Source organism: Hypanus sabinus, chromosome 15, assembly GCF_030144855.1.
Source record: "Hypanus sabinus isolate sHypSab1 chromosome 15, sHypSab1.hap1, whole genome shotgun sequence".
Lineage (NCBI taxonomy): Eukaryota > Metazoa > Chordata > Chondrichthyes > Myliobatiformes > Dasyatidae > Hypanus > Hypanus sabinus.
In genome coordinates this window covers 55,110,855-55,137,169 of record NC_082720.1, presented here as the reverse complement: position 1 = coordinate 55,137,169, position 26,315 = coordinate 55,110,855, and the positions used below count along the sequence as shown (strand labels likewise).

General features: G+C 44.4%; 1 protein-coding gene across 1 annotated transcript in view; it reads right to left on the bottom strand.

Annotated features, from left to right (window-relative positions):
- zmat2 (zinc finger, matrin-type 2) overlaps window positions 1-17,339 on the bottom strand; it is a 58,646-nt gene extending 41,307 nt beyond the window's left edge. The window contains exon 1 of the mRNA XM_059990447.1: window positions 17,251-17,339. Coding sequence (XP_059846430.1) covers window positions 17,251-17,268 — 18 coding nt within the window. The 5' untranslated portion in view covers window positions 17,269-17,339. The remainder of the gene's footprint in view (window positions 1-17,250) is intronic.
- Between the last annotated feature and the right edge of the window lie 8,976 nt (window positions 17,340-26,315).

The following is a 26,315-nucleotide window of genomic DNA, read 5'->3' as shown; positions in this document are numbered from 1 at the left end:
TGGATTTTCTCCACATTTAGAAAAGAGACTGCACATTTATTTCTTGTAATAAAGTGCATTTTACAACATTATATTTCATTGGCCACCGTCTTACCCATTCTCCTAATCAAAGTCCTTCTGCAGCCTACTTCTTGCACCCATCAAGTCCCAGCTTCTCACTTCATTCCCCCTCACCCATTCACCTTCCCTCTCACTTGGTCACACATATCACTTTCCAGCTTGTACTCCTCCCCCTCCTCCCACTTCCTCATTCTGGCTGCTGCCCCTCTTCCTTTCTAGTCCTGATAAAGGGTCTCAGCCTGAAACGTCAACTGTTTATTTCTGTCCACAGATGCTGCTTGAAATGCTGAGCTCCTCCAGCACGTTTGTATGTTTCTAGTCTGTACTTCCCTGTACTTCTTAAAAATGGCACCATGGCATCATATGCCAGACCCCCAATGACCCTCTTGGTTTCAGTCTCTGAGACAAATGTTGAAAACATCTTCAGGAAGGTGAACCCATGGAAAGTATTCAGCCCAGATGGGGTACCTGGCTGAGTACTAAAGACCTGTGCTGATTAACTGGCTGGTATCGCACTGATAGCTTTAACCTATTGCCTCAGCAATCTGAGGTACCCACTTGCTTCAAGTAGGCTTCAATTGTACTGGTGACTGAGCAGAACATGGCAACCTGCCTCAATGACTACCATCCAGTAGCACCTACATCCACTGTAATGAAGAGCTTAGAGCGCTTGGTAATAAAACATACCAGCTCCTGTCTGAGAAGCAACTTGGATCTGCTCCAATTTGCTAACTGTCACAACAGGTCAACAGCAGAAGCCAATTCCTTACTCAACACTGGAACATTTGGATAGTGAAGATGCATACAACAGGATACTCTTCATTGAGTACAGATCTGCATTCAATAATATCATCCCCTCAAAATAATTAGTAAGTTTTCAAGTCCTAGGCCTCAATACCTTCTGTTAACTGTTTATTAAAGTTGAAATATTTGTAAATATACTTCCACTTTAAGTTTATGCTGATACAAGTCCCATTATTTCCTGGCAAAGCATAACTTTTGCACAGGACAGTATTTAAACAGCATTCACCATAACATTCGTTCCGTTAATGGAACATTCCAATTTTCCCCATTTGTGATTAACCCGAATCATATCGACCCTAGACACATTGCTTATTGGAAATGGCTGGCTCACTATTACCCAAGCATTGTTGAGTCACATGGCTGTTAGTCAGAGCCTAATTTGTTATGAACCATGGTGAGAGGGTTACACATGTTCTATATCCAAGGCTCTGTGTGAGACAACCAGTTTGTATATGCCATTACAAAGAAATTTGAGTAGATCTGCCAAGTCATCAAAAACTTTGACAAACTTCTATGGTGCACAGTGGAAAGCATCTTAGCTGGTTGCATCACAGCCTAGGCTAGAAACATCAATATGCAAGAATAGAAATACCTACAAAAAATGGTGAAAATGATTCAGCCCATCCCCCACCACCGAGCACATTTAAATGGTGCACTGCTCCAGGAAAGCAGCATCCATCGTAGATGACCTGAGGAGCATTGCTTTGTTTAGATGCACAGTATATGTGTACAGTTGAATGACAACAAACTTGAACTAGGCAATGCACTCTTCTCCCTGAGCTTGGGTGGGACTACAACTAGAAGTCATGGGTTAAGGATGAAAGGTGAGAAGTTTGAAGGGAAGATGAGAAGAAACATTTTCACTGAGTTCATGAGCGTGTGGAATGAGCTGCCAGTGCAAGTGGCACATGCCAGCTTGATTTCAATGCTTAAGAGAAGTTTGGATAGGTACATGGATAGTAGGGATATGGAGTGCTAGGGTCCCAGTACAGGTTGATGGGAGTGGACAGCTTAAATGGTTTTGGCATGGACTAGATTGGCTTAAGGGCTGGGTCTGTGCTGTACTTCTCTTTGACTCTATGACAATTGCAAGATGGCGCCAACAACTAATGGCAACGTCCTACAGATGGCTCACAAAACTATTTCTTCTTTCAAATATTGTTCTACTGTGGCAACCCACTTCCTAGCACACTCGAACCGGCTCACAATTAGCCAGCATGTGGGCACAAAGGCCAGGTCCGCAACAAAGGGTGAAAAGCCTGGGGGGTTTGTGAGTACGTGTCTCTTGGAGCGTCCGCGCCCGGGGAGGGCGGGTTGAGGGAGGCTTTAAAAGCAAGGCTGTGAAGTTCGAATAAAATTATCTTTGACTGCAGTTTACTGACTCCGTGTCGTTATTTTAGCGCTGCGTGTAGCACACCGCTACAATTGGTGACCCCGACGGTCCAAACGATTTTTGGACCGGAGATGACCGACGCCACATCTGTTCATGCGGTTTCGTTGAAACTGCCAAGCTTCCGGATGCTGCAACCTCACCTATGGTTCCAGCAAGCAGACGGCCAATTCCACGTTCGCCAGATAACCTCAGAGGACACCCGTTACTACTACGTGGTAAGCTCCCTCGACCAGGACACAGCGGCCCAGGTTGTGGAGTTCGTACAGTCTCCCCCGGCAGACGGCAAGTACACGGAATTCAAAGCCCTGCTCCTAAGGACTTTCGGACTCTCACGGCGCGAGCGAGCTGCCCGTTTACTGCACCTGGATGGCTTGGGAGACAGACCGCCATCGGCTTTAATGAATGAGATGTTGCCTCTGGCTGACGGACACACACCCTGCCTCATGTTTGAGCAGGCATTCCTAGAGCAGCTGCCCGAGGACATAGGCCTGCTGCTGTCCGACGCGGATTTCAGTGACCCCCGGAAGGTGGCAACCCGGGCGGACTTGCTGTGGAACGCCAAGAAGGTGAGTGGGGCGTCCACTGCACAGATCACCCGGCCACACTCCCAGCAGCAAACCGGTCCAGGCCCGGCCGCAGAGCCCGCTAACCCCAGAGGCAGGGGTGAGGAACCCAACGAACAATGGTGTTTCTACCACCAGCGGTGGGGCGCAGAAGCCCGCCATTGTCGTCCGCCCTGCCAGTTCCCAGGAAACGCCAGGGCCAGCCGCCGCTGAAGGCTACGGCGGCTGGCCTTCGGGATAGCCTCCTGTATGTGTGGGACCAGCAGTCAGGACGCCATTTTTTTGGTCGACACCGGTGCCAAGATCAGCGTCTTACCTCCGACGAGTTACGACACCCGCAACAGGGCACCGGGTCCCCCCCTGAGGGCCGTGAACGGCAGCACAGTAAGGACCTATGGCACCCGTCAGGTGTAACTACAGTTCAGCTCCAGCCAGTTCACATGGAACTTCACACTGACCGCCGTAGCCCAACCACTTCTCGGTGCGGATTTTTTGCGGTCTCACAGCCGACTGGTCGACCTGCCCAGGAAGAGACTGGTCCACGCCGAGACCTTTCAGATGTTCTCCCTGGGTGCAGCCCAGTTGCCAGCCCCTCACCTCGACTCCATCACGCTGTCCGACAACGACTTCACCAGGGTCCTGGCGGATTTCCCATCGGTTTTGGCACCGCAGTTCACGACAGCCATGCCCTGACACGGCGTACAGCACCACATCCCGACCCAGGGACCTCCACGCCCATGCTCGGCGGCTTCCCCTGGACAAGCTCCAACTGGCAAAGGAGGAGTTCAAGAGGATGGAGGAATTGGGGATCATCCAGCGGTCCGACAGCCCATGGGCCTCCCCCCTGCACATGGTCCCCAAAGCGACAGGGGGCTGGAGACCATGCGGCAACTACCACAGGCTGAACAAGGCTACCACACCGGACCGCTACCCTGTGCCGCACATTCAGGACTTTGCAGCTCCAGGACCTCCCCGTAGGCCCAGGTGAGAGGACCCTACTCTGTGACTTCACCACCAGCCAGCCCTGTCCCGTCGTCCCGGCACCTTGGCGGCGACGTGTTTTCGACTCCATTCATAACTTGGCGCATCCTGTCTCCAGCAGGTTTGTCTGGCATGGACTCCGCAAGCAGGTCAGTGAATGGGCCAGAACGTGCATGCACTGCCAAACTGCCAAGGTGCAGCGACACACCAAAGCTCTGCCGCAGCAGTTCCACCCCACCGACCGGCGTTTCGACCACATTCATGTGGATATCGTGGGCCCCCTGTCAGTGTCGTGCGGAGCGCGGCACCTCCTGACTATCGTGGACCGGTTCACAAGATGGCCAGAGGTGATCCCGCTCACCGACACCACCTCCGAATCTTGCGCCCGGGCACTGATCGCCACCTGGGTGTCCCGCTTTGGTGTACCGGCCCACATTACCTCCGACAGAGGCACCCAGTTCACCTCCAGCCTGTGGTCAGCTATGACCAGCCTTTTGGGGACTCAGCTGCACCACACCACTGCCTACCACCCACAGTCGAACGGACTAGTGGAACGTTTCCACAGTCACCTAAAGTCGGCTCTCATGGCCCACCTGCGAGGAACTAACTGGCGGACGAGCTTCCCTGGGTCCTTCTCGGCATCCGCACGGCACCCAAAGATGATCTGCACGCCTCGTCAACCAAGTTGGTGTACAGCGCACCCCTGGTCGTTCCCGGGGAGCTCATACCAGCCCCAAGGGGGCCAGAGGAAGAACCCGCAGCAGTCCTGGGCAGACTACACGAGCGGCTCAGTGACCTGGCCCCCATACCCACTTCGCAGCATGGGCAGAACCTGACCTGCGTACCCAAAGACCTGCAGAACTGTAAATTTGTGTTTGTACGCAGGGGCGGGCATCGGCCACCACTGCAACGGCCCTCCAAGGGGCCGTTTACGGTGCTCCAGAACAACGGGTCCACGTTCGTGCTGGACGTTGGGGGGAGAGAGGAGATTTTCACGGTGGACCGACTCAAACTGGCCCATGTGGACCTGGCGCACCGGTCGAGTTTCTGGCACCGCGGCGCAGAGGCCAACCTCCCAAACAGGGTCCGGCCCAGACTGTGGACATTGGGGGGTGTATTGCCGGTTCTGGGGGGGGGGGGGGGTATGTGGCGACCCACTTCCTAGCACACTCGATCCGGCTCACAATTAGCCAGCATGTGGGCACAAAGGCCAGGTCCGCAACAAAGGGTGAAAAGCCTGGGGGGGGGGGTTTGTGAGTACATGTCTCTTGGAGCGTCCGCGCCCGGGGAGGGCGGATTGAGGGAGGTTTTAAAAGCAAGGCTGTGAAGTTCGAATAAAATTATCTTTGACTGCAGTTTACCGACTCCGTGTCGTTCTTTTAGCGCTGCATGTAGCACACCGCTACACTACTACAAATCTGGATGCAATTGGAGCTTGTAAATTACATTTTGATAATGTGGTTTTGAACCTACTGAGTGATCTGGCGCCTTTGCTGTGTCTAAGGACAAACTCGTGGTTCCAGAACTGTATACGTACTTTGATAATAAATGTACTTAAAATCTTTGATAAACTTGATTATCTTATATGATTATAACCCTGATAGTTATATATTAGTGATAACCCTCACACACACACACACACCCACAAGAGGGAGAGAGATACATACACACACACACATACACACACACACAAGAGGGAGAGAGATACATACACACACACTTATAAGATAAGCAAAAGGCGCACAAGTAGGCCATTTGGCCCATCAAGTATGCTCCACCATCTCATCAAGGCTGATCCATTTCCCTCTTAGCCCCAATCTCCCGTTTATTCTTTATTGTAATTTATAGTATTTTTTTTATCTATTACACTGTACTGCTGCCACAAAACAACACAATTCTCAACATACACTCAGTGATATTAAACCTGATTGAGATTCTGAACATTTGAGGCTGATGGTCATTCTGATAAAGGATTATTAATCTGGAATATTGATTGTTTCTCTCTCCACAGATAATGACTTAACTGCTCAGTATTATGAACACACTGTTTTTATTTCAGAATTATCCCACTTGAAGCCCAAACATAATTTTATAAATCCCAATTATCTATGCGCTCGGCTTCTCTGTTCCAATGAGACCAACTCCAGCATACTCAACTTTTCCTGTACTACCGACATACATTACAATACAGTACAGTACAGAACCTTCGGCCCATGTTCTGCCCACCTTTAAACCTACCCAAAGATCAATCTTAAAGCTTCCCTCCTGCTTAGCCGTCCATATTCCTTTCAGTCTGGAGCTCCTGTACCTTCTTCTATTAGAAGCATTAACAGTCAGAGATAAAAATAAAAGAGTAGCTTTATTTGTCACATGTATAGTATTAATCATCAGGAACCCCACCACCGAGGATATGCTCTCTTCTTGGTACTGCTATCAGGAAGAAGGACTCACACCACCTGGTTCAGGAACAGTTATTAACCCTCAACTCTTGGCTCTTGAACCAAAAAGGAAAACTTCGCTCAACTTCACTTACTCCGACACTGAACTGTTCCCATAAACTATGGACTCTGTATCTCATGTTCTGGATATTTGTTGTTTACTTGTTCTCAATATTTATAGCTTATTTATATTATTTATTTATTTTTGTACTTGCAATTTTGTTGGCTTTGACACACTGGTTGAATGCCCAAGCTGGTGCAGTTTTTCCACTGATTCTGTTATGGTTATTATTCTATGGATTTATTGAGTATGCCTGCAAGACAATGAATCTCAGGTCTGTATATGGTGACAAAGGCTCTACAATCTGAAATTTTATTTATTTTTTAAATCTTCTTTAGCAATACAGCATGAAACAAAACAAGACCACTCAGCAACCCACCTACTTAAGACCAGATCACAGGTCAATTTACAATGACCAGTTAGCCTACTAACTGGTACATCTTTGGACTGAGGGGAAAAAACTGGAGCACCCAGAAGAAACCCATGCACTCACGAGGAGTACATGGAGTACTCATGCACCCAATTTCCATTGGGATCAATAAAGTATGTCTGTCAGTTTGAGAATGTACAAACTCCTTAAAGACAGTGCCAGAACTGAACTCTGAAATGCCCCGAACTTTAATAGCATCACTCTAACCACTATACTACTGTGGCACACAATAATATTAATCTTTTCTTATTCTATAGATGCAAATAGAGGTGGTTTAGTATACCACCCTCTGTCTCTTATATTCTACGCCCTGGTAAATAAAGAAAAGCATCCTCTGAGCCTTTTCAACACTTCATACAGTCATAGAAAAGTACAGCACAAAAACAGGCCCTTTGACCCATCTAGTCCATACTGAATTGTTTAAAATGACTACTCCCATCGACCTGCAGTGGGACCATATCCTTCCAAAGCCCATACATGTATCTATCCAATATTGATGTGTCCCACTCCCTTTAAGGATCAGGGGACATACACAAGGTACCTGTTCCTTCACTGCATCCTACCGTTTACCATATATTCCTCCCACTTTATTTTACCTCTCAAACTAAAACACCTCATTTCTCTGGATTAAATTCCACTTGCCATTTTCCTGCACAAACGACAAGACTTAACCAATCCTGCGGCCTGTCAAATTTAATTTCCTCTGCAGACATCTTCAAATATAGGTGGAAAAAAAATCATTAATATATTTTACAAAATGCAAGCGGCCAGGCCTTGTGAAACATCCTCCTGGTCACAATATCACCTGCCAATCTTGACACCATTCTTCCTCGCAGTTAACTTTGGAGCCAGCTTGTCATTTTTGCCTGCATCTTTACATATCTTACCAGCCTGTCAAGCAGAATCTCATTAAAACAACCTTAAGGATGTCAGAGGTAGGTTTAAAGAGAATGGTGGGTGTGTGGAAAGCACTGCCAAGGGGTTTAGAAAACAGCATTGCATTAGAATGCAGAATCATTGTTTTTCTTACATTTACCTTGTAGTTTATTTATTTAGAGATACTGCTCGGAATACGGCCTTTCTACCCTTCAAACTACATCGCCCTTGTTACCCCCAATAACACCAATTTAACCCTAACCTAATCATGGGACAATTTACAATTTATCCAACCTGGTATGTCTTTGGATTGTGGGAGAAAACTAGAGCACCGCGAGAAAACACACACATTCTATCAGGAGTATTCCTTCAACACTTCGAACTGTAATAGTGTTATGCTAACTACTACACTACCGTGGCCTGAAGTTTAAATTCACTATGCTTGCTTGTACAGTGGATTCTAGTTAATTGACACATCAGGGCCAGTACATTTTGGCCCAACTAAGCAGCTGCTCCAGTTCCGAAGTTTCATGGAAATAGTTGAAAAGGTGTAAAAAATATAAACTATTGTTTAACTGAGTAACAAATCATGTATTTAAATGAAATACAAAACAAATTAGAACACCAATACTACTACAGTACTATAAAACTGTGTATTATTTCCTAATGGTAATCAGAGGAATTCATCCAGTGTACACTGACGTGTTTTGATTGACTGTAAATGAACAAAATCAATTTCAATGTTAGCATACTCTAAATCTTCATTTTCATTGTAATATGTCGATACCTTCAAATTATTCTTAGTTCCTAACATGTTTAAGTAGTGAATTTACTCCATTTCACTCCTGGCCATTTCTGGCATCTCCAAGCCTGAATGCTTGAAATTGCAGTGAGCAAAAGTTTTGAATTGTCTTGCTGCTTATTTCTCACCAACTATCAGTGACAAAAAAATCACTGCTTTTTGAACACAAACATATGCAACTGACACTATTTGAAAACTGTTCCCTCTCATGGTTTAGTGTCTAATAAAGGCAAAATGATGTGCACACAACTGACACTAGTAAGAAACTGTTCAGCAACCATATCACGTCCCAATTAAAAGGCATAATGTCCCAAATAAATTAAGGGAATTCTCAATTAGTTTTTGTTATTTTGAAGAGTTGTCCTAAGTAAATGGTGGCCCCATTTAACCAATGGCCCAAATAACTGACATCCACTGTGCTTTTATATAATCATCTATACACATGTAATTGTTCAGTGAAGTAATTACAGTACTATTGCTTCTGTATTTTTCTAGAAACTTTTAAGTTTTCAGAAGCAGGTGTCACACCACTTGAACCTGGCTATTTTATAGATTAATTGTTATCACTGGAATTTTGTTATCTCCTGTCTCTCGCCTTGTTTTTGTTCTCTCGACTCCTCTTTCTTTGGTCATTCTTGCAACACTTAATAAGATGGCTGAACAATAAGTTTTATGGTTTATTCTTGACTTCCAAAGAACCTCTGGATCACAAAAGTATCAGGATCAGCAGATACGTTACGGATATTTAAGAGACTTCAATAGGCACATTGGTGAAAGAAAAATGGAGTGCTATGTGGGAGGGGAGGGTTAGATTGATCTTTGAACTTTGAAAGTTCAAAGCAAACGTATTATCAAAGTACAACACACACAAAATGCTGGCAGAACACAGCAGGCTAGGCAGCATCTATAGGGAGAAGCGATGTCGACGTTTCAGGCTGAGACCCTTCGTCAGGAGTAACCGAAAAGAAAGATAGAAAGAGATTTGAAAGTAGAGGGGGGAGGTGGAAATGTGAAATGATAGGAGTAAACTGGAGGGGGTGGGATGAAGCTAAGAGCTGGAAAGGTGATTGGCGAAAGTGATACAGAGCTGGAGAAGGGAAAGGATCATGGGACAGGAGGCCTCAGGAGAAAGAAGGGGGGGGGGGAGCACCAGAGGGAGATGGAGAACAGGCAAACAACTAAATATGTCAGGGATGGGGTAAGAAGGGGAGGAGGAGCATTAACGGAGGTTAGAGAAGTCAATGTTCATGCCATCAGGTTGGAGGCATATAAGGTGTTGTTCCTCCAACCTGAGTTTGGATTCATTTTGACAATAGACGAGGCCATGGATAGACATATCAGAATGGGAATGGGATGTGGAATTAAAATGTGTGGCCACTGGGAGATCCTGCTTTTTCTGGCGGACCGAGCGTAGATGTTCCACGAAACGGTCTCCCAGTCTGCGTCGGGTCTTGCCAATATATAAAAGGCCACACCAGAAGCACCGGACGCAGTATACCACACCAGCCAACTCACAGGTGAAGAGCTGTCTCACCTGGAAGGACTGTCTGGGGCCCTGAATGGTGGTGAGGGAGGAAGTGTAAGGGCAGGTGTAGCACTTGTTCCGTTTACAAGGATAAGTGCCAGGAGGGAGATCGGTGGGAAGGGATGGGGGGGGACGAGTGTATTATCAAAGTATGTAGGTGTCACCATAACACTACCCCAAGATTCACAGTAGAACAAAGAAATACAACAACTCAGATCCTCAAGTCCTTATAAATTTTCTCTGTGCTCTTTCAATCCTATTTACATCTTTTCACGAGATAGGTGACAAAAATTGCACACAATACTCCAAATAAGGCGTCACCAATGTCTTATCTAGCTTCAACAGAACATCCCAATCCCTGTACTCAATATATTGATTTATGAAGGCCAGTGAGCCAAAAGCTTTCTTCAGGATTCTATCTAACTGTGATACTATTTTTAAGGAATTAAGGATCTGTATTCCCTGATCCCTCTATTCCACCACACTCTTCAGTGCCTGACCATTCACTGTGTAAGTCCTATCCTGGTGTGTCCTCCCAAAGTGCAACACCTCACACTTGTCTGCATTAAATTCCATCTGCCATTTTTCAGCCCATTTTTTCAACTGGTCCAGATCCCACTATAAACTTTAATAATCTACTTCACTGTCCACTGCACTCACAAACTGTTGTCATCTGCAAACTTTTTGGTCACCTACAGGAAAAATGTAAATAAGGTTGAAAGAGTACAGAGAAAATCTGCAAGGATGTTGCCGGGTCTGAAGGACACTAGTTATGAGTAAAGTTTTGAATAGGTTAGGACTTTACCCCTTAGAACGTAGAAGATTGCAAGGAGATTTGAAAGGACTGACAATATTCTAAATGGAGAACAAATACAAAATACTGAGGATTTGGGAGTCCATGTGCAGGATTCCCTGAAGGTTAATTTGCAGATTGAGTCTGTGGTGAGGAAGGCAAATGCAATGTTAGTATTCATTTCAAGAGGACTAGAATGTAAAAGCAAGGATATAATGCTGAAACTTTATTAAGCACTGGTGAGACCTCACTTGCAGTATTCTGAGCCGGTTTGGGCCCCTTATCTTCGAAAGGATGTGCTCCTGAGAGTTCAAAGGAGGTTAATGAAAATGATTCCAGGATTAAATGGCTTGTCATATGAAGAACACGTGATGGCTCTAGGTCTGTATTACCCAGAATTCAGAAAAATGAGGGGTGACCTCATTGCAATATATCGAATGATGAAAGGCCATGATAGAGTGGATGTGAAGAGAATGTTTCCTATGGTGGGAGTGTCTAAGACAAGAGGACACAGCCTCAGAATAGAGGGGTGTCCTTTTATAAGAGATGAGGAAGAATTTCTTAAGCCACAGGGTGATGAATCTGTGGAATTCTTTACCACAGGCAGCTGTGGAGGCCAAGCCTTTATATTTAAGGCAGAGATTGATAGATTCTTGATTGATCAGGGCATGAAGGGATATGGGGAGAAGGCAAAAGAATGGGGCTGAAAGGTAAAAAGGATCTGGCATGATGAAATGGCAGAGCAAGCTCAAGAGGACAAATAGCTTAATTCTGCTCCTATATCTATGATATCCTATGGATATTTGATGAATGTATACAAAATTATAAGGGGTATAGATAGGATAAGTGCAAGCAGGTTTTTTCCACTAGAGGTCATGGGTTAAGGGTGAAAGCTGAAAAGTTTAAGGGAAACTTCTTTAATCAGAGGGACATGAGAGTGTAGAACAAGCTGCAGCACAAGTGGTACAAGCAAGCTTGATTTCAATATTTAAAGAGAAGTTTGGATAGGCACATGGATGGTGGGGCAACAAAGGGTTATGGTCCCAGAGCAGGTCAATAAGAGTAGGCTGACTGAATGGTTCAGCACGGACTAGATGGGCCTAAGGACCTATTGCTGTGCTGTACTTTTCTATGACTTTATAATTCTAAGATTCTAATTTGCTGATCTAATTTATCACATTAGCCTCCAGGTCGTTGATATAGGTGACGAACAAAAACTGACCCTGCACCGATCCCTGCAACACACTAGTCACAGAGGCAACCATCTACTATCACTTTCGGGCTTCAATATCTAATCCAATTTACTACCTTATCTTGAATGCCAAGCAAATAGACCATCTTGACTGGCCTCCCATGCAGGACCTTTTGTCAAAGGCTTTGCTAAAGTCCATAGCGATAACATCCACTGCCTATCTTCATCAACTTTCCTGATAAATTGCTTTAGCAACTCTGCAAGACTGGTTAGCATGGCCTACCACAAGCAAAGACATGTTGACTATCCCTAATCAGTACTTGAATGTCCAAATACTTATAAATCCAGTCCCTTAGAATTCCTTTAAATAAATTTCCAACTTTTGATATCAGGTTCAATGGCCTATAATCTGCTGGCTTATTTTTAGAGCCTTTCTTAAGCATTAGCTATCCTCCAGCACCTCACCTACGGGTAAGGATGCTTTGAGTATCTGTTAGGGCCCCTACAATTTTTGTACTAGCCTCTCACAGGGTCCAAGGAAACATCCTGTCAGGTCCTGGGAATTTAGCTACCCTAAATTGCCTCAAGAGAGCAAACACCTCCTCCTCACGTAATCTGTATAGAGTTCATGACATCAGGCTAAAACAAGCAAAGTAAGTTTTCCATTGTACCTCAGATGTGACACTAATAAACCAAATTACCAAGTTAATCAGCCATGACCTTCCCTTTAGATATATATGATTTACTTTATTAATCAAAATTAATCCTGAAATTAGGTTTATACTGCTCCTGAGTTGACTCCAGCAATCTGCCTCGCACAAGTTGAAATCATCAGCCTGTGGTTTCCAAGTTTACCATGCCCCCACATGCCTGCCGCCTCCCTATATACCCCGAAACCCCTTGTGACCTCTGACCCTTTCCTATATAGTTCAACCATTCTCCTATGACCCTCACCCTTACCCCTACCCCTATTTGCCCTGAACATCCCCTCTGGGGACCTCTGACCCATGCCATTTCCCTATATGCCCCTCGCCACCCTCCTTGTGACTACTATTTTCTCTGTGACAGCTTCATCCCCCACTCTCAGTCCAGCCACCACACTGTCTATGTACCCCATGAATTGTTACCCCAGCCTGGCCCCGACCATACATATGCCCGGGCAGCCACCTCTTCTTACTTTTAATGGCAGTTGTGGATTATCACCACCACTGGACTGAAGTGTGGTGTAGAGAAATGGCAAATAAAACCCCTACTAGTTCTTTATCAAATGAAAACTAAATTACCCCAAAGAGCCCTGAAAGACAATATTGTGAATTAAATTAAAATCACTTCCATTACTGAGTAAAGTTTTTAAATAAAAACTATCAACCCCCAAAGCTAGCAGTGCAGCCTGCTTTTGCTTTCTTTCAAACTTGTATGCTTCACATTGTGAAAGAATGTCTTCATCTGTTTCATGATGACAAAAACCTACAGACACCATGAGTAACAGGAGTGAATCTGCAGATGCTGGAAATAAATAAAAAACACAAAATGCTGGCAGAACTCAGCAGGCCAGACAGCATCTATGGGAGGAGGTAATACGACGTTTCAGGCCGAAACACGAAACACGAATACCTCCTCCCATAGATGCTGTCTGGCCTGCTGAGTTCTGCCAGCTTTTGTGTTTTTTACTTAGACACCAAGAGTGTTGTTTTCCAACAAGATACAAGGAATAATTAAGCATAGTATGCCCAATTCCAAGTCAAGTCAATATATTATCAACGCTGCCCTCAGACAGAAAGAAAGACAAACATACTTTATTGATCCCGAGGGAAATTGGGTTTCATTACAGCCGCATCAAGAATAGTGAAGAAATATAGCAATATAAAACCATAAATAATTCATTTACGTTTGGGGCCGAAATGTCGACTGTCCTTTTTTCCATAGATGCTGCCTGGCTTGCTGAGTTCCTCCAGCATTTTGGAATGAGAAGTGGAACTAAAATGGATGGACACTGGGAGATCCCGCTTGTTCTGGTGGACGGAGCGTCAACCACATCTCTTCCATTTCATGCACGCCTGCTCTTACCCCATCCTCCCGCCACACTACCAGTGATAGGATTCTCCTTGTCCTCACCTACCACTCCACCAGCGTCCACGTCCAGCGCATAATTCTCTGAAATTTTCACCACCTCCAACAAGATTCCACCACCAAACACATATTTCCCTGCCCCTTCCCAACTTGCTGCTTTTTGTAGGGATCACTCCCTACGCGACTCCCTTGCCATTTGTTCCTCCCCACTGATCTTCCTCCTGCCACTTATCCTTACAAGTGGAACAACTGCTACACTTCCTCCTCATGAAGGGCCCTAAACAATCCTTCCAGGTGAGGTGACACTTCACCTTGTGAGTCTGTTGGGGTCACCTACTGTGTCTAGTTCTTCCAGCGTGTCCTCCTGTATATTGATGAGACGTGATGCAGATTGGGAGACCGATTCGCCAAGCACCTATGCTCCGTCCACCAGAACAAGCGGGATCTCCCAGTGTCCATCCATTTTAGTTCCACTTCTCATTCCAAAATGCTGGAGGAACTCAGCAAGCCAGGCAGCATCTATGGAAAAAAGGACAGTCGACATTTCGGCCCCAAACGTCAACTGTCCTTTTCTCCTGCTATAGATGCTGCCAGGCCTGCAGAGTTCCTCCAGCATTTTGCATGCATTGCTCTAATTTCCAGCATCTGCAGATTTTCTCTTGTTTCCAACATATCCATCCATGGGCTCCTCCACTGTCATGATGAGGCCACACTTAGGTTGGAGGAACAACATCTTGTATTCTGTTTGGTTAGCCTCTAACCTGATGGCATGAACATCAATTTCTCAAACTTCCAGAAATGCCACCCCCCTTCACCATTTCCCATCTCCTTTTCCGTCTCTCACCTTATCTCCTTACCCGTCCATCGCCTCCTTCTGGTGCTCCTCCCTCCTTTTCTTTCTTCCATGGCCTGCTATCTCTTTCACCAATCAACTTCCCAGCTCTTTACTTCATCCTTCTCCCTCCAGGTTTCACCTGTCACCTTGTGTTTCTCTCTTCCCCTCTCCCCACCTATTAAATCTACCCTTCATCTTTTTTTCTCCAGTCCTGCCAAAGGGTTTTTCCCAGATGCTGCTTAGCCTGCTGAGTTCCTCCAGCATTTTGTGTGTGTTGCTCATAATTCCTTCCCTCCTTGTTTTAACCCCTTCTCCCATTAATCCAATAGTTTTATGTATTCTGTAAAGGTTCTCCCCTTATGCCTATTATCCCGCAAGTCTTGCCATAACCCCCTAATTCTTAACCTTGCCAACATCATAGCTTCTTAATTGCTAAGTGAAGGCTCTTTATTCAAATGTAAACTTCTAATAGTTTTTTAGCAATCAACCTGCTCATTCCCATCGACACCTATGTACAGGGTCCCATAAGAAGAAAACATGCAAACCAATACTTTGAATGATATAAATCTGAAGGGTTTCTAACACTAAATATGACCTACTGCTAGAATGACCTGCTTTAAGACTCATCAAAACCAAAGAAGTATCAGAACAGATTACCACTTTGCAAGGACAATTTCATCCACCCACAGTATGCCCAAAATGATGGCAACCAATTCTGCTGTATAAGCTGTTAAATGGTTAATAAGATGTTTCTTTATTGTTACCTGTAATTCAGGCACAAAAACAGCCACACCCACATACCCAGTTAAATTATCTTTTGATCCATCAGTAAAAATGGTTAACACATCACAATTTTTTTTAAACATACTGATGAACCAACAGACCCTCAGGCATATCAGGATCCTCGGACTTCATCAAATCATGCAACCTAAAATCATTGGGAAAAACCAAGGTGGGGTTACCGAGAAAGCTACAGTGGGACATATTGCATAATCCAGCAAACCCATGGTAAGAACCCAGACACCCCAAACTAAAAACGTTCTTCTTATGATGTTCCCAACAGTCCTCTGACACACCTTAAACAATCATTTCTTTGCCCCCTGAAATTAACTTCAACCTCTGCAATTGTAAGAGTAATTGTCCCATTTCAACCAGTAAAGCTCAAGACAGTCCTAATGCATCACAACACAGTCTTAAAGCTTGTTCTTGTATCTCATCCAAATATTTAAATGTGAAGATGAAGCTGATCCAGAAGCCATACAGCCATAATCAAGCAAAGATCTAATCAAACAAATAGAAATGGTCAAATATATTTGTGAATACCCACATAGACACCTTAGAGAACTTCATGTCCCTTTACATTTGTATATTATTTCACTGATATGGCGCTTTCAAGGCAGCTTATTATCCAGCCATATGCCAAGAAATCTTACCACTGACACTTCTCTAAAAGTTAAACCATATCATTCCAAATCAAGTGTAGGTCTATTGACCCTCTTCATAAAACACATAACTTGAGCTTTAGCTACTGAAAGTTTAAATCCTCATCTATTTGTCCACTGTTCAACTTTATTGCTAACTGCATCCTATATAAAGTAAAATTGACATTTCTACCTCTAATCCATAAAGCTCCATCATGTGCATATAGTGATTTACCCACTCCAGCACCCTATCTCAGAGAAAATACAATTAATCATAATATTAAACAATAAAGGGCTACAAATACGACCTTGTGGGGTCCCATTCTCTATAGCATAGAAGCCCAAATATACCTTACCAACTTTACTTGCATAGGCCGTCCAAATAAAAGAAATTATATAGCCTTCCCTCACTCCTACTTTCCATAATTTAATCAAATGACCTTCCTTCCATAACATATCACGTCTTTTCAATATCAAAAAGTTCTGCTATTACAACTTCACTTACCTGTGCCTTCCTAATATCATCTTCCAAATGTTAAAATTAATTCAATATCTTTCTACCCTTCCAAAATCCGCTCTGATAAAACGCTATGGCACCTCTTTCTTCCAAAATGTAATTCAAAAGCTCCATTACTATACGTTTCGTAACTTTACACAAATGGGACGTTAATGATTTTGGTCTATAACTAAAAGGATCCAACGGGGGTCTCCAAGTTTTAGAATACGCACTACTACTGCTATTTTCCATGAGGAGGGAAGATGGCCTAACCTCCAAATGCGGTTCAATAATTTTAATAATTCCTTGAGAGAGTTGTCAGTCATACGTTTAAACATACAATAGCATTAATCATCCTATCTTGGAGATGTCTGATGACCTACACTAACAATAGCCCTCCTAAATTCACACAAAGGAAACTCTACATCACTACCACTATCACTACTACAGCTGTCTCATCAGGGCATTCACTTCAGACCCTGTCCCTACATTGTCGCTGCCGCCACTCACCCCGCTCCCCGACGCCATCCTGGCTCCACCACCTCGCCGACCTGCCGTAAAACCGTCGCGCCGCGCCAGCCCTTCCGCCGTAAAGCGACGAAAGGGAGCGGGCGGGAGATGGGGTGGCGCAGCGCCACCTGCAGGAGCGGCTGACTCTGCTCTCGACCCCGCCGTCAATCAAAGCGAAACTGCTCCGCCAGCGGCAGTCTGCATATATTATTTATATTTATTTTGAGACGATGCCTAAATCATATACACGTCGTGGCATCGGGCACCTTGGAAATGGGTCTCTGGATACTGAAATTATCTCAAGGCATGCAGTGTGTGGTCAATGACTTTGCAAAGAAGCAATCGATTCAGCCTCGAAAGTTATTTATACTCCATTTGAGCCTCGTCCCATTGTCTCTACACTCCTTTCTTGCGCCACGATCTCGGCCCGAAACGTCGACTGTACTTCTTTCCATAGTTGCTGCTTGGCCCGCTGAGTTCCTCCAGCATTTTGTGTGTGTTACTCCTTTCTTCTGCATTCTTTTCCCTTGCTGGCATCCTCTGTTACTGAGGCGACACTTCACCTGTGAGTCTGTTGGCATCATCTACTGCGACCGGAGATCCCAGTGTGGCCTCCGGTATATCGGTGATCCGATTGGGAGACCGTTTAGCCGAGCACCTGAAGAAGCAGGATCTCCAGTTTTAATTCCACTTCCCATTCCACTATGTCCATCCACGGTGTCCTCCACTGTCGTGATGGGGCCACACTCAGGTTGGAGGAACAACTCTTATATTCCGTCTGGGTAGCTTCCAACCTGAAGGCATGAACCTTCATTTTTCGAACTTCCGGTAATGCCCCCCTTCACCATTCCCCATCCCCTTTTCCCGCTCTACCTTAACCTCCTTGCTTGCTCATCGCCTCCCTCTGGTGCTCCTCCCCCTTTTCTTTCTTCCATGTCTTTCTGTCCTCTCCTATTAGCTCCCCCTTCTCCAGCCCTGTATCTCTTTCACCAACTTCCCAGCTCTTTACTTCACTCCCTCCCTCCCAGTTTCACGTATCACCTTGTGTTTCTCCCTCCAACCCCCAACCCCACCTTTCAAATCTACTCAGCGTTTTTTCTCCAGACCTGCTTCAGGGTTTCAGCCTGAAATGTTGACTAGTTTTTTCCATGGATGCTGCCTGACCTGCTGAGTTCCTCCAGCATTTTTTATGTGATGCTCTGGATTTCCAGCATATACAGATTTTCTTTCATTTGTGATTAGATTCCCTGCTCTTTACTTCACCTGTCACCCCTCCCAGTTTCAGCTATCACCTGGCAACTTCTTGTTCTTCCATATACAGTAAACCCCAAGATTAATTTTCATGTGGGTATACTCGGCAAATCTTTTGAATAGTAACTATAACAGGATCAGTGAAAGATCAGAGTGCAGAATACAACAAACTGTGTAAATGCAAATATAAATAAATACAAGAATGAAATAAGGGTCCTTAAAGTGAGATCATTGGTTGCAGAAACATCTCAATGGATGGGCAAGTGGTTGTAGTTATCCCCTTTTGTTCAAGAGCCTGACGGACAATGGTTGAGCACCTGATGGTTCAAGTCCTCAGGCTCATATACTTTCTACCTGATGGCGTCGGAGAAATAAGAGCACGGCCTGGGTGGTGGGGATCTCTGATGATGGGTGCTACAAAAGCATTTCACATTCCATGCAAATCCATTTGTGTCATTCACTGTATCCTGTGCAGCCCTCTCTACATCAGTGAGACCTACTTCAGATGAGGGGCAGTTTCATCAAACGCCTTCACCCCCATCCGCCACCACAGCCAGGATCTCATGATGGCCAACCATACCACTTCCCATTCCCACACTGAATCGCCTGCTCATGGCCTCCTCTACTGTCTGGTTAAGGCCGGACCCAGTTTGGAGGATCCACCCTTTATATTCATTCTTGGTAGTTTCTAATCTAATGGTATGAAGATCGGTTTTCTAATCACCAAGCGGTGCTGCTGTACGGTCGTGCAGTAGCTGAAATGCTCCTGCGCACATCGCTTTTGCTGTCACGCAGCCGGAAGTTTCTTTGTGTGCAAAAGTCTTAGGCACATCTATACAGCTAGGGTGCCTAAGATTTTTGCACAGTACTGTACTCATTTTACAAAAAAATTACAACATAGGTGAGTGATGATAAACCTAATTTTGATATGGGTGTCTATTGTGGACTGAGAGTGGGAAGGGGGCAGGAAGAGGGGAATCAAGGTTGGGAAAAGAGGAAGGGAGAGGGGAGGGAGTAGGAAGCACCAGAGAGACATTCTGTAATGATCAGTAAACCAATTGCTTGGAATCAAGCAACACACACAAAATGCTGGTGGAACACAGCAGGCCCGGCAGCATCTAAAGGGAGAAGCAATGTCGACGTTTCGGGCCGAGACCCTTCGTCAGCCTCGTGTTTGCTTGGAATCAAATAACCTTGCCTGGTGTCTTGGGTGTGTTTGAACCTGCTCCACACACCGCCTCTGGCACTCCTTCTCTGCCACTTGTCCCACACTCCTCCTGTGGCTCTCCACCCTCACACTTCTCAACATCCTTTGCTTCCACCAGATTTACAAACTCACTCTCTGCTCCGCATTGACAAATACTGTGCCAAAGTCTTAGAAACTCCCTTTATATGTGCCTAAGAATGTTGAAAAGTACTGTAACTTTTAAACTCATTATATTTTGGAAAATTTAATTACAATCTAGAATGCAATAAAAAGATCGCACCAATAATGAGTAATTAAATTGCAAAATTCTGCATTAAAAATTCATCTTGTTTATTCACCTCTTATGTGAGAAATACAAGGACATTAGATACTCCCTTGATGCTCTGAGAATATTTCAGTCAGCAAAATCTCAAAGCAGGATAAGGTGGTTAGACATTTAAAATACAAACTAGAAGAAAATTCCTCTAGGATGTTTGGCAGCTTTGAGGAATTTCCATATCAAGACAGCAGAGGCCCCAAGTCAAAATCAGAATCACACTCAGTGGCACCTTTTCAGAAATCTCCTCTGTCTAATAAAGTGGCCACTGGTACACGTTCATGGTCTTCATCCACTTCAAGGTTCGATATGTTGTGCCTTGAGAGATCCTCTTCCCACACCACTGTTGTAACACATGGTTATTTGAGTTACTGTTAATTCTGGCCATTCTCCTCTGCCCTCTCATTAACAAGGAGTTTTTGCCTACAGAACTACCAATCACTGTTTTTTGTACCATTATAGACTGCTGTGCATGAAAATTGAGGAGTTCAGCAGTTTCTGAGATACTCAAACCACCCCATCTGGAACCAGCAATCATTCCACAGTCAAAGTCACTGGGTTCACATTTCCTCCACATTCCGATGCTTGTTCTGAACAACAGCTGAATCTCCTGACCACGTCTGCATGGTTTTATGCACTGAGTTGCCACCACACGATTGACTGATTAATGAGCAAGTGTACCTAATAAAGTGGCCACTATATGACCACTGGAGACAGTGTAAGACTGATGGTCTTTAGGGCATAACCCTAATGCCCATTCTCCCAATCTGTCCAAGTCCTTCTGCAGACTCCCTGCTTCCTCAACACTACCTGTCCCTCCACCCATCTCCACAAACCTGGCCACAAAGTCATCAATTTTGTCATATAAATTGTTGAAAGTACCGTGAAAAGAAACGGTCCCAATACGGACCCCTGCAGAACACCACTTCACTGGCAGCCAACCAGAAAAGGCTCTCTTTATTCTCCATCTTTGCCCCCTGCCAATCAGCTAAACTATCCATGTTAGTATCTTTCCTATAATACCATGGGGTCTTACCTTGTTACGCAGCCTCATGTGCAGCATCTTGTCAAAGACCTTCTGAAAATCCAAGTACATAACATCCACCAATTCTCCTTTGTCAATCCTGCCCGTTATTTCCTCAAATAATTCCAACAGAATTGTCAGGAGGGATTTCCTGTGTTTGAAACCATGCTGATTTTGGTCCATTTTACTATGTACCTCCAAGTACCCTGAAACCTCATCCTTAATAATGGACTCCCAATATTTTCCCAACCACTGAAGTCAGAGGCTAATTAGCCTACAATTTCTTTCCTCTGCTTCCCTTCCTCCTTAAAGAGTGGACTGACATTTGCAATTTTCCAGTCGTCCAGAATCTAGCAATTCTTGAATGGTCATTACCAATGCCTCCACCATCTCTTCAGCTATCTCTTTCATGACTCTGGGGTGTAGTCCATCTCTTCCAGGTGACTCATCTACCTTCAGACCTTTCAGCTTCCCAAGCACCTTCTCATTACTAATAGCAGCTACACTCACTTCTGCCCTGACAATCATGAATTTCTGGCATACTATTAATATCTCCCACAGTAAAGACTGATGCAAAATATTTATTAAGTTTGTCCCCCATTACTACCTCTCTAGCAGCATGTTCCAGTGGTAAGTATCTATTCTTGCCTCTCTTTTACTCTTTATTAATCTGTAAATACTTTTGGTATCCTGATGTTTTTTGCTCATTTACCTTCATATTTCATCTTTTCTCCCCTTACGCTTTTGTTCAGTTGCTTCTGTTGGTTTTTTAAAATCTTCCTAATCCTCTCCGTTAATTTCTGCTATATTATAAGCCCTCTCCTTTGCTTTTATGTTAGCTTTGTCTTCCCTTGTCAAACACCTTTGTATCATCCTGGCTTTAGAATACTTTTTCATCTTTGGAACCTATCTATCCTGCACCTTCCTAATTGACCCCAGAAATTCCTGCCAGTGTTCCCTTCCAATCAACTTTGGCCAGCTCTTCTCTCATGCCTCTGTAATTCCTTTTACTCCACCTTAATACTGATAGATCTGACTTTATCAGCATGAATTCTAAAATATTATGATCACCTTCTCCCAAGGGTTCCTTTATCTTAAGCTTCCTAATAAAATCTGGTTCATTACACATCACCCAAAACAGAATTGCCTTTTCCATAGTGGGTTTAACCAGTTGCTGTAAAACCCATTTTGTAGGAATTCTACTGTAACACCCTGGTTAAGATTTTTACTGGTGTGCTCTAGGTATTTCATTTTAGCAGTTCTGTAAGAACAGTCTGTTCTGCTTTCAGCTTATTTGGACTTGAGCTGAGATAAGGGGCTTTGTTGTTCAACTTAGGAATGTGGTGTCAGCCAATCAGGATGGTAGAATTGGGAGAAGGTTCTAGAGAACGCTAGGCAGAGAGGTCTTCATTGGCAGGAGCCGGGAGAGGACAGGAGGGAAGATGGAGGAGGATGCTGCCCCTGTCACACAAGGTGCTCAAAGTGCAGATGAATGGCTTTGAGGAGAAAGGACCAATACTGCCGTGGGAGACCCGTTTGTTTGAGATAGATTTTGAGGAACCTTTCAGAAGGTGGTGCATGCTTTCACACAGACAGAAGGTCCAGTGCATGAGTTACAGGCAAGTTCAAGATTTGAGCTCCACCATGTGACTGCTTAAGTATAATGGGTCCTTCTTGTTTTTCTTTCTTTCCTTAAATAACCATTTGCTTAAGTTAACATTCTTAGATATATTTCTGATTAATTGTATGCAGTGTACAGTCTGTTAGTTCTTGCTAATGGGCAATTACCAGGGGTAGTAAATCACACAGTATTCACACAGACTGGGCTTTGGGTGGGTAAGACATGCCAACCTCACAGATTTGGTGGGACCAAAGTCATATACACTCTAGACATATTAAGCCTGAGAAAGGTGGGTTTCTCGCCATGAAGTCCAGTGGCAGTTAGCGAGGGCTAATGAGCCACATTTCCAGAGACGCCCAGTAAAAGGGGGTTTCACTACCAATTCGCTTTCTTGTGATCCACCACCAGTTTGATTGTCCCCAATCTACCTGCATATTGAAATCTCCCATGACGATTGTAACATTGCCCATATTACATGCCTTTTCTATCTCCCATTGAAATTTGTATTCCACATCCTGGCATATAATTCCCATCAAAACCTTTTTACCCTTGCAGTTACTTAACTCTACCCACAAGGGTTCTACTTTCTCCAACCCTTTGTCAATTCTTTCTCAGGATCTGAATTCATTTTTTTAAACAACAAAGCCACCCCACCCCCTCTATCTACCTGCCTGTCCTTTAGACGCAAGGTGTATCCTTGGATGTAAAGCTCCCAACTATGATCTTCTTTCAGCCACGTCTCAGTGGTGCCCACAGTGTCATACCTACAATCTCTAATTGTGCTACAAGACCATCTACCTTACTCCATACAAGGCATGCATTGAAATATAACTCCTTCAATCCTGTATTCATCACCCTTTTCAATTTTACCCCATGTTGCACTTCACCTCATTCCACTATCAGCAATTTTCCCTGTCATCTGCCTATCCCATTCCCGAGAGTCAACATCTCTGAGGATCTACCCTGGGCCCAATATATTAATGCAGCTACAAAGAAGACATGACAGCAGCTATACTTGATTAAGAGTTTGAGGAGATTAGGTATATCAGAATCAGATTCAGAATGAGGTCTATTATCACTGGCATGTGATGTGAAATTTGTTAACTTAGTTAATTTGTTATCACCAAAGGCACTCGCAAATTTCTGCAGATGTAGAAATGTTAAGATACTGTTTATTAACTTTACAGTAGCTCAGCATTTAACACCATCATCCCTACAGTCCTGATCAAAAAGCTACAGATCCAGGGCCTCTGTACATCTCTCTGCAACTGGAGCATCGACTTTCTAACCGGAAGACCACAATCAGTGCGGATTGGTAATAACATCTCCACCTTGCTGACTATCAACACTGGTGCACCTCAGGGGTGTGTGCTTAGCCCACTGATCTACTCTCTCTATACCCATGACTGTGTGGCTAGGCACAGCTCAAATACCAACTATAAATTTGCTGCTGATACAACCATTGTTGGTAGAATCTCAGGTGGTGGTGAGAGTGTGTGCAGGAGTGAGATACACAAGCTCGTTGAGTGGTATTACAGCAACAACCTTGCACTCAACGTCAGTTAGACCAAAGAACTAATTGTGGACTTCAGGAAGAGCAAGATGAAGGAACACATACCAATCCTCAGAGGGATCAGAAGTGGAGAGAGTGAGCAACTTCAATTTCCTGGGTGTCAAGATCTCTGAGGATCTAACCTGGTCCCAGCATATCGATGCAGCTATAAAATTTCATTGGGAGTTTGAAGAGATTTAGTTTGTCACCAAAAACACTTTAAAATGCCTCCAGATATACCATGAAGAGCAATCTGACAGGCTGAATCACCATCTGGTATGGGGGGGGGGCGGGGGAGGTGGAGCTACTGCACAGGATCAAAGTAAACTGCAGAAAGAGGTAAAATTAGTCAGCTCCATCATGGACACTAGCCTCCATAGTATCCAGGACACCTTCAAGGAGCAATGTCTCAAAAGGGTGGCATCTGTCATTAAGGACCCCCATTTCCCAGGACATGCCCTCTTCTCATTGCTACCATCAGGGAGATGGTACAGGAGCCTGAAGACACACACCCAATGATTCAGGAACTGCTTCTTCCTCTCTGCCATCCAATTTCTGAATGGACATTGAACCCGCGAACACAACCTCACTAAGTTTTTATTTTGCACTACTTAATTATCTATTTAATATATACTTACTGTAATTCACATTTTTTCTATTATGTATTGTATGATATTGCAGCTGCAAAGACAACAAGTTTCATGACATATGCCAGTGATACGAAACCCGATTTTGATTCTGTCCATCCTCACAGTCTCACTACACACTGCATCCTCTTGTATAGCGATTGCCCTATCCTCAGCCCTATCACTCTGGCTCCCATTCCCCTGCCAATTTAGTCTAAACCCTCCCCAATAGCTCTAGCAAAACCTGCCTACTCCCAGATCCCTCCCCGCCCAGATTCTTTAGAGGCAAATGAGGGATTCATGTTTTTGCATTATTTAGATTCCCTTCTGGCCTGGAGCCGACCTACACAAGAGCGTTTGATGGCTCTGGACCCATACTCACTGGAGTGGGAGATCACATTGAAACCAAGGCCTAGACAGAATGCATGTGGAGAGGGTGTTTCCTATAGTGGGGGAGTCCAGGATCAGAGGGCACAATCTCAGAATACAAGGACGTCCCTTTGGAACAGAGATGAGGAGGAATTTCTTTAGCCAGAGGGTGGAGAATCTGTGGAATTCGCTGCCACAGAAGGCTGTGAAGGCCAAGTTATTGGGCATATTTAACAAGGAGGTGGATAGGTTCTTGACTGGTCAGGATGTCAAAGGGTACAGGGATAAGGCAGGAGGATGGGGTTGAGAGGGATAATAAATCAGCCAAGATGGAATGGTGGAGCAAACTCGAGAGTCCGAACACCCCAGTTCTGTACCGATGCTTTACGGTCAAATTTAGGAGGCAACTGAAGATGGGACAAAAATAGTGAGAACCGAGAGACTGAGGGTGACAATACTGAGCCACCATGCTGGCTACTCCGCTATCTTCTCCATTTCCTCTTAATTCATAGACACTAATACACAACGTCCTGCTGGTACAAAAACATAAGAGACTCAAGTGGACACACACATACGAAACCCGTCATCTCTGAAACATTCTTTTAATAAATTAAAAGGAAACATTCTTCTAAACAAAATTTCACAAAAGAAAAAAAATTAACTAGAACATTCAAACCTCAATCTTCACCTTATAGCATTGCAAATAAAGACAATACCAAAAATATGGTAAAAAACAGGAAAACGGAATTTGCAAATAAAATCAACTCACAGTTTCACAAAGCTGGAAAGAACTAGAGCGGCAACTAATTGGGATGACGTTCAATACATTTTGTGTATGCCATGTATTAAATGTATTAAGATGTAGAGGTGTTGGTCAAATGATAAAGAAGTCACTTGCCTGCTGAATTTTCTCAGCCCAACAAGTGGTTTCTATGTGGGAACAGAATTGGGTCATTAACAGGAGAAACAGGATTGGCACACGGGACAGAATAACCTGCACATGTCCAGAGGAAGAGCATAGAAACAAGGCTGCAGAGTCTGGGTGTTGGTGAGGGCAGGGAAGTCTGAGCATTTACTCAGCAAGAAATCCTGAAAGGCA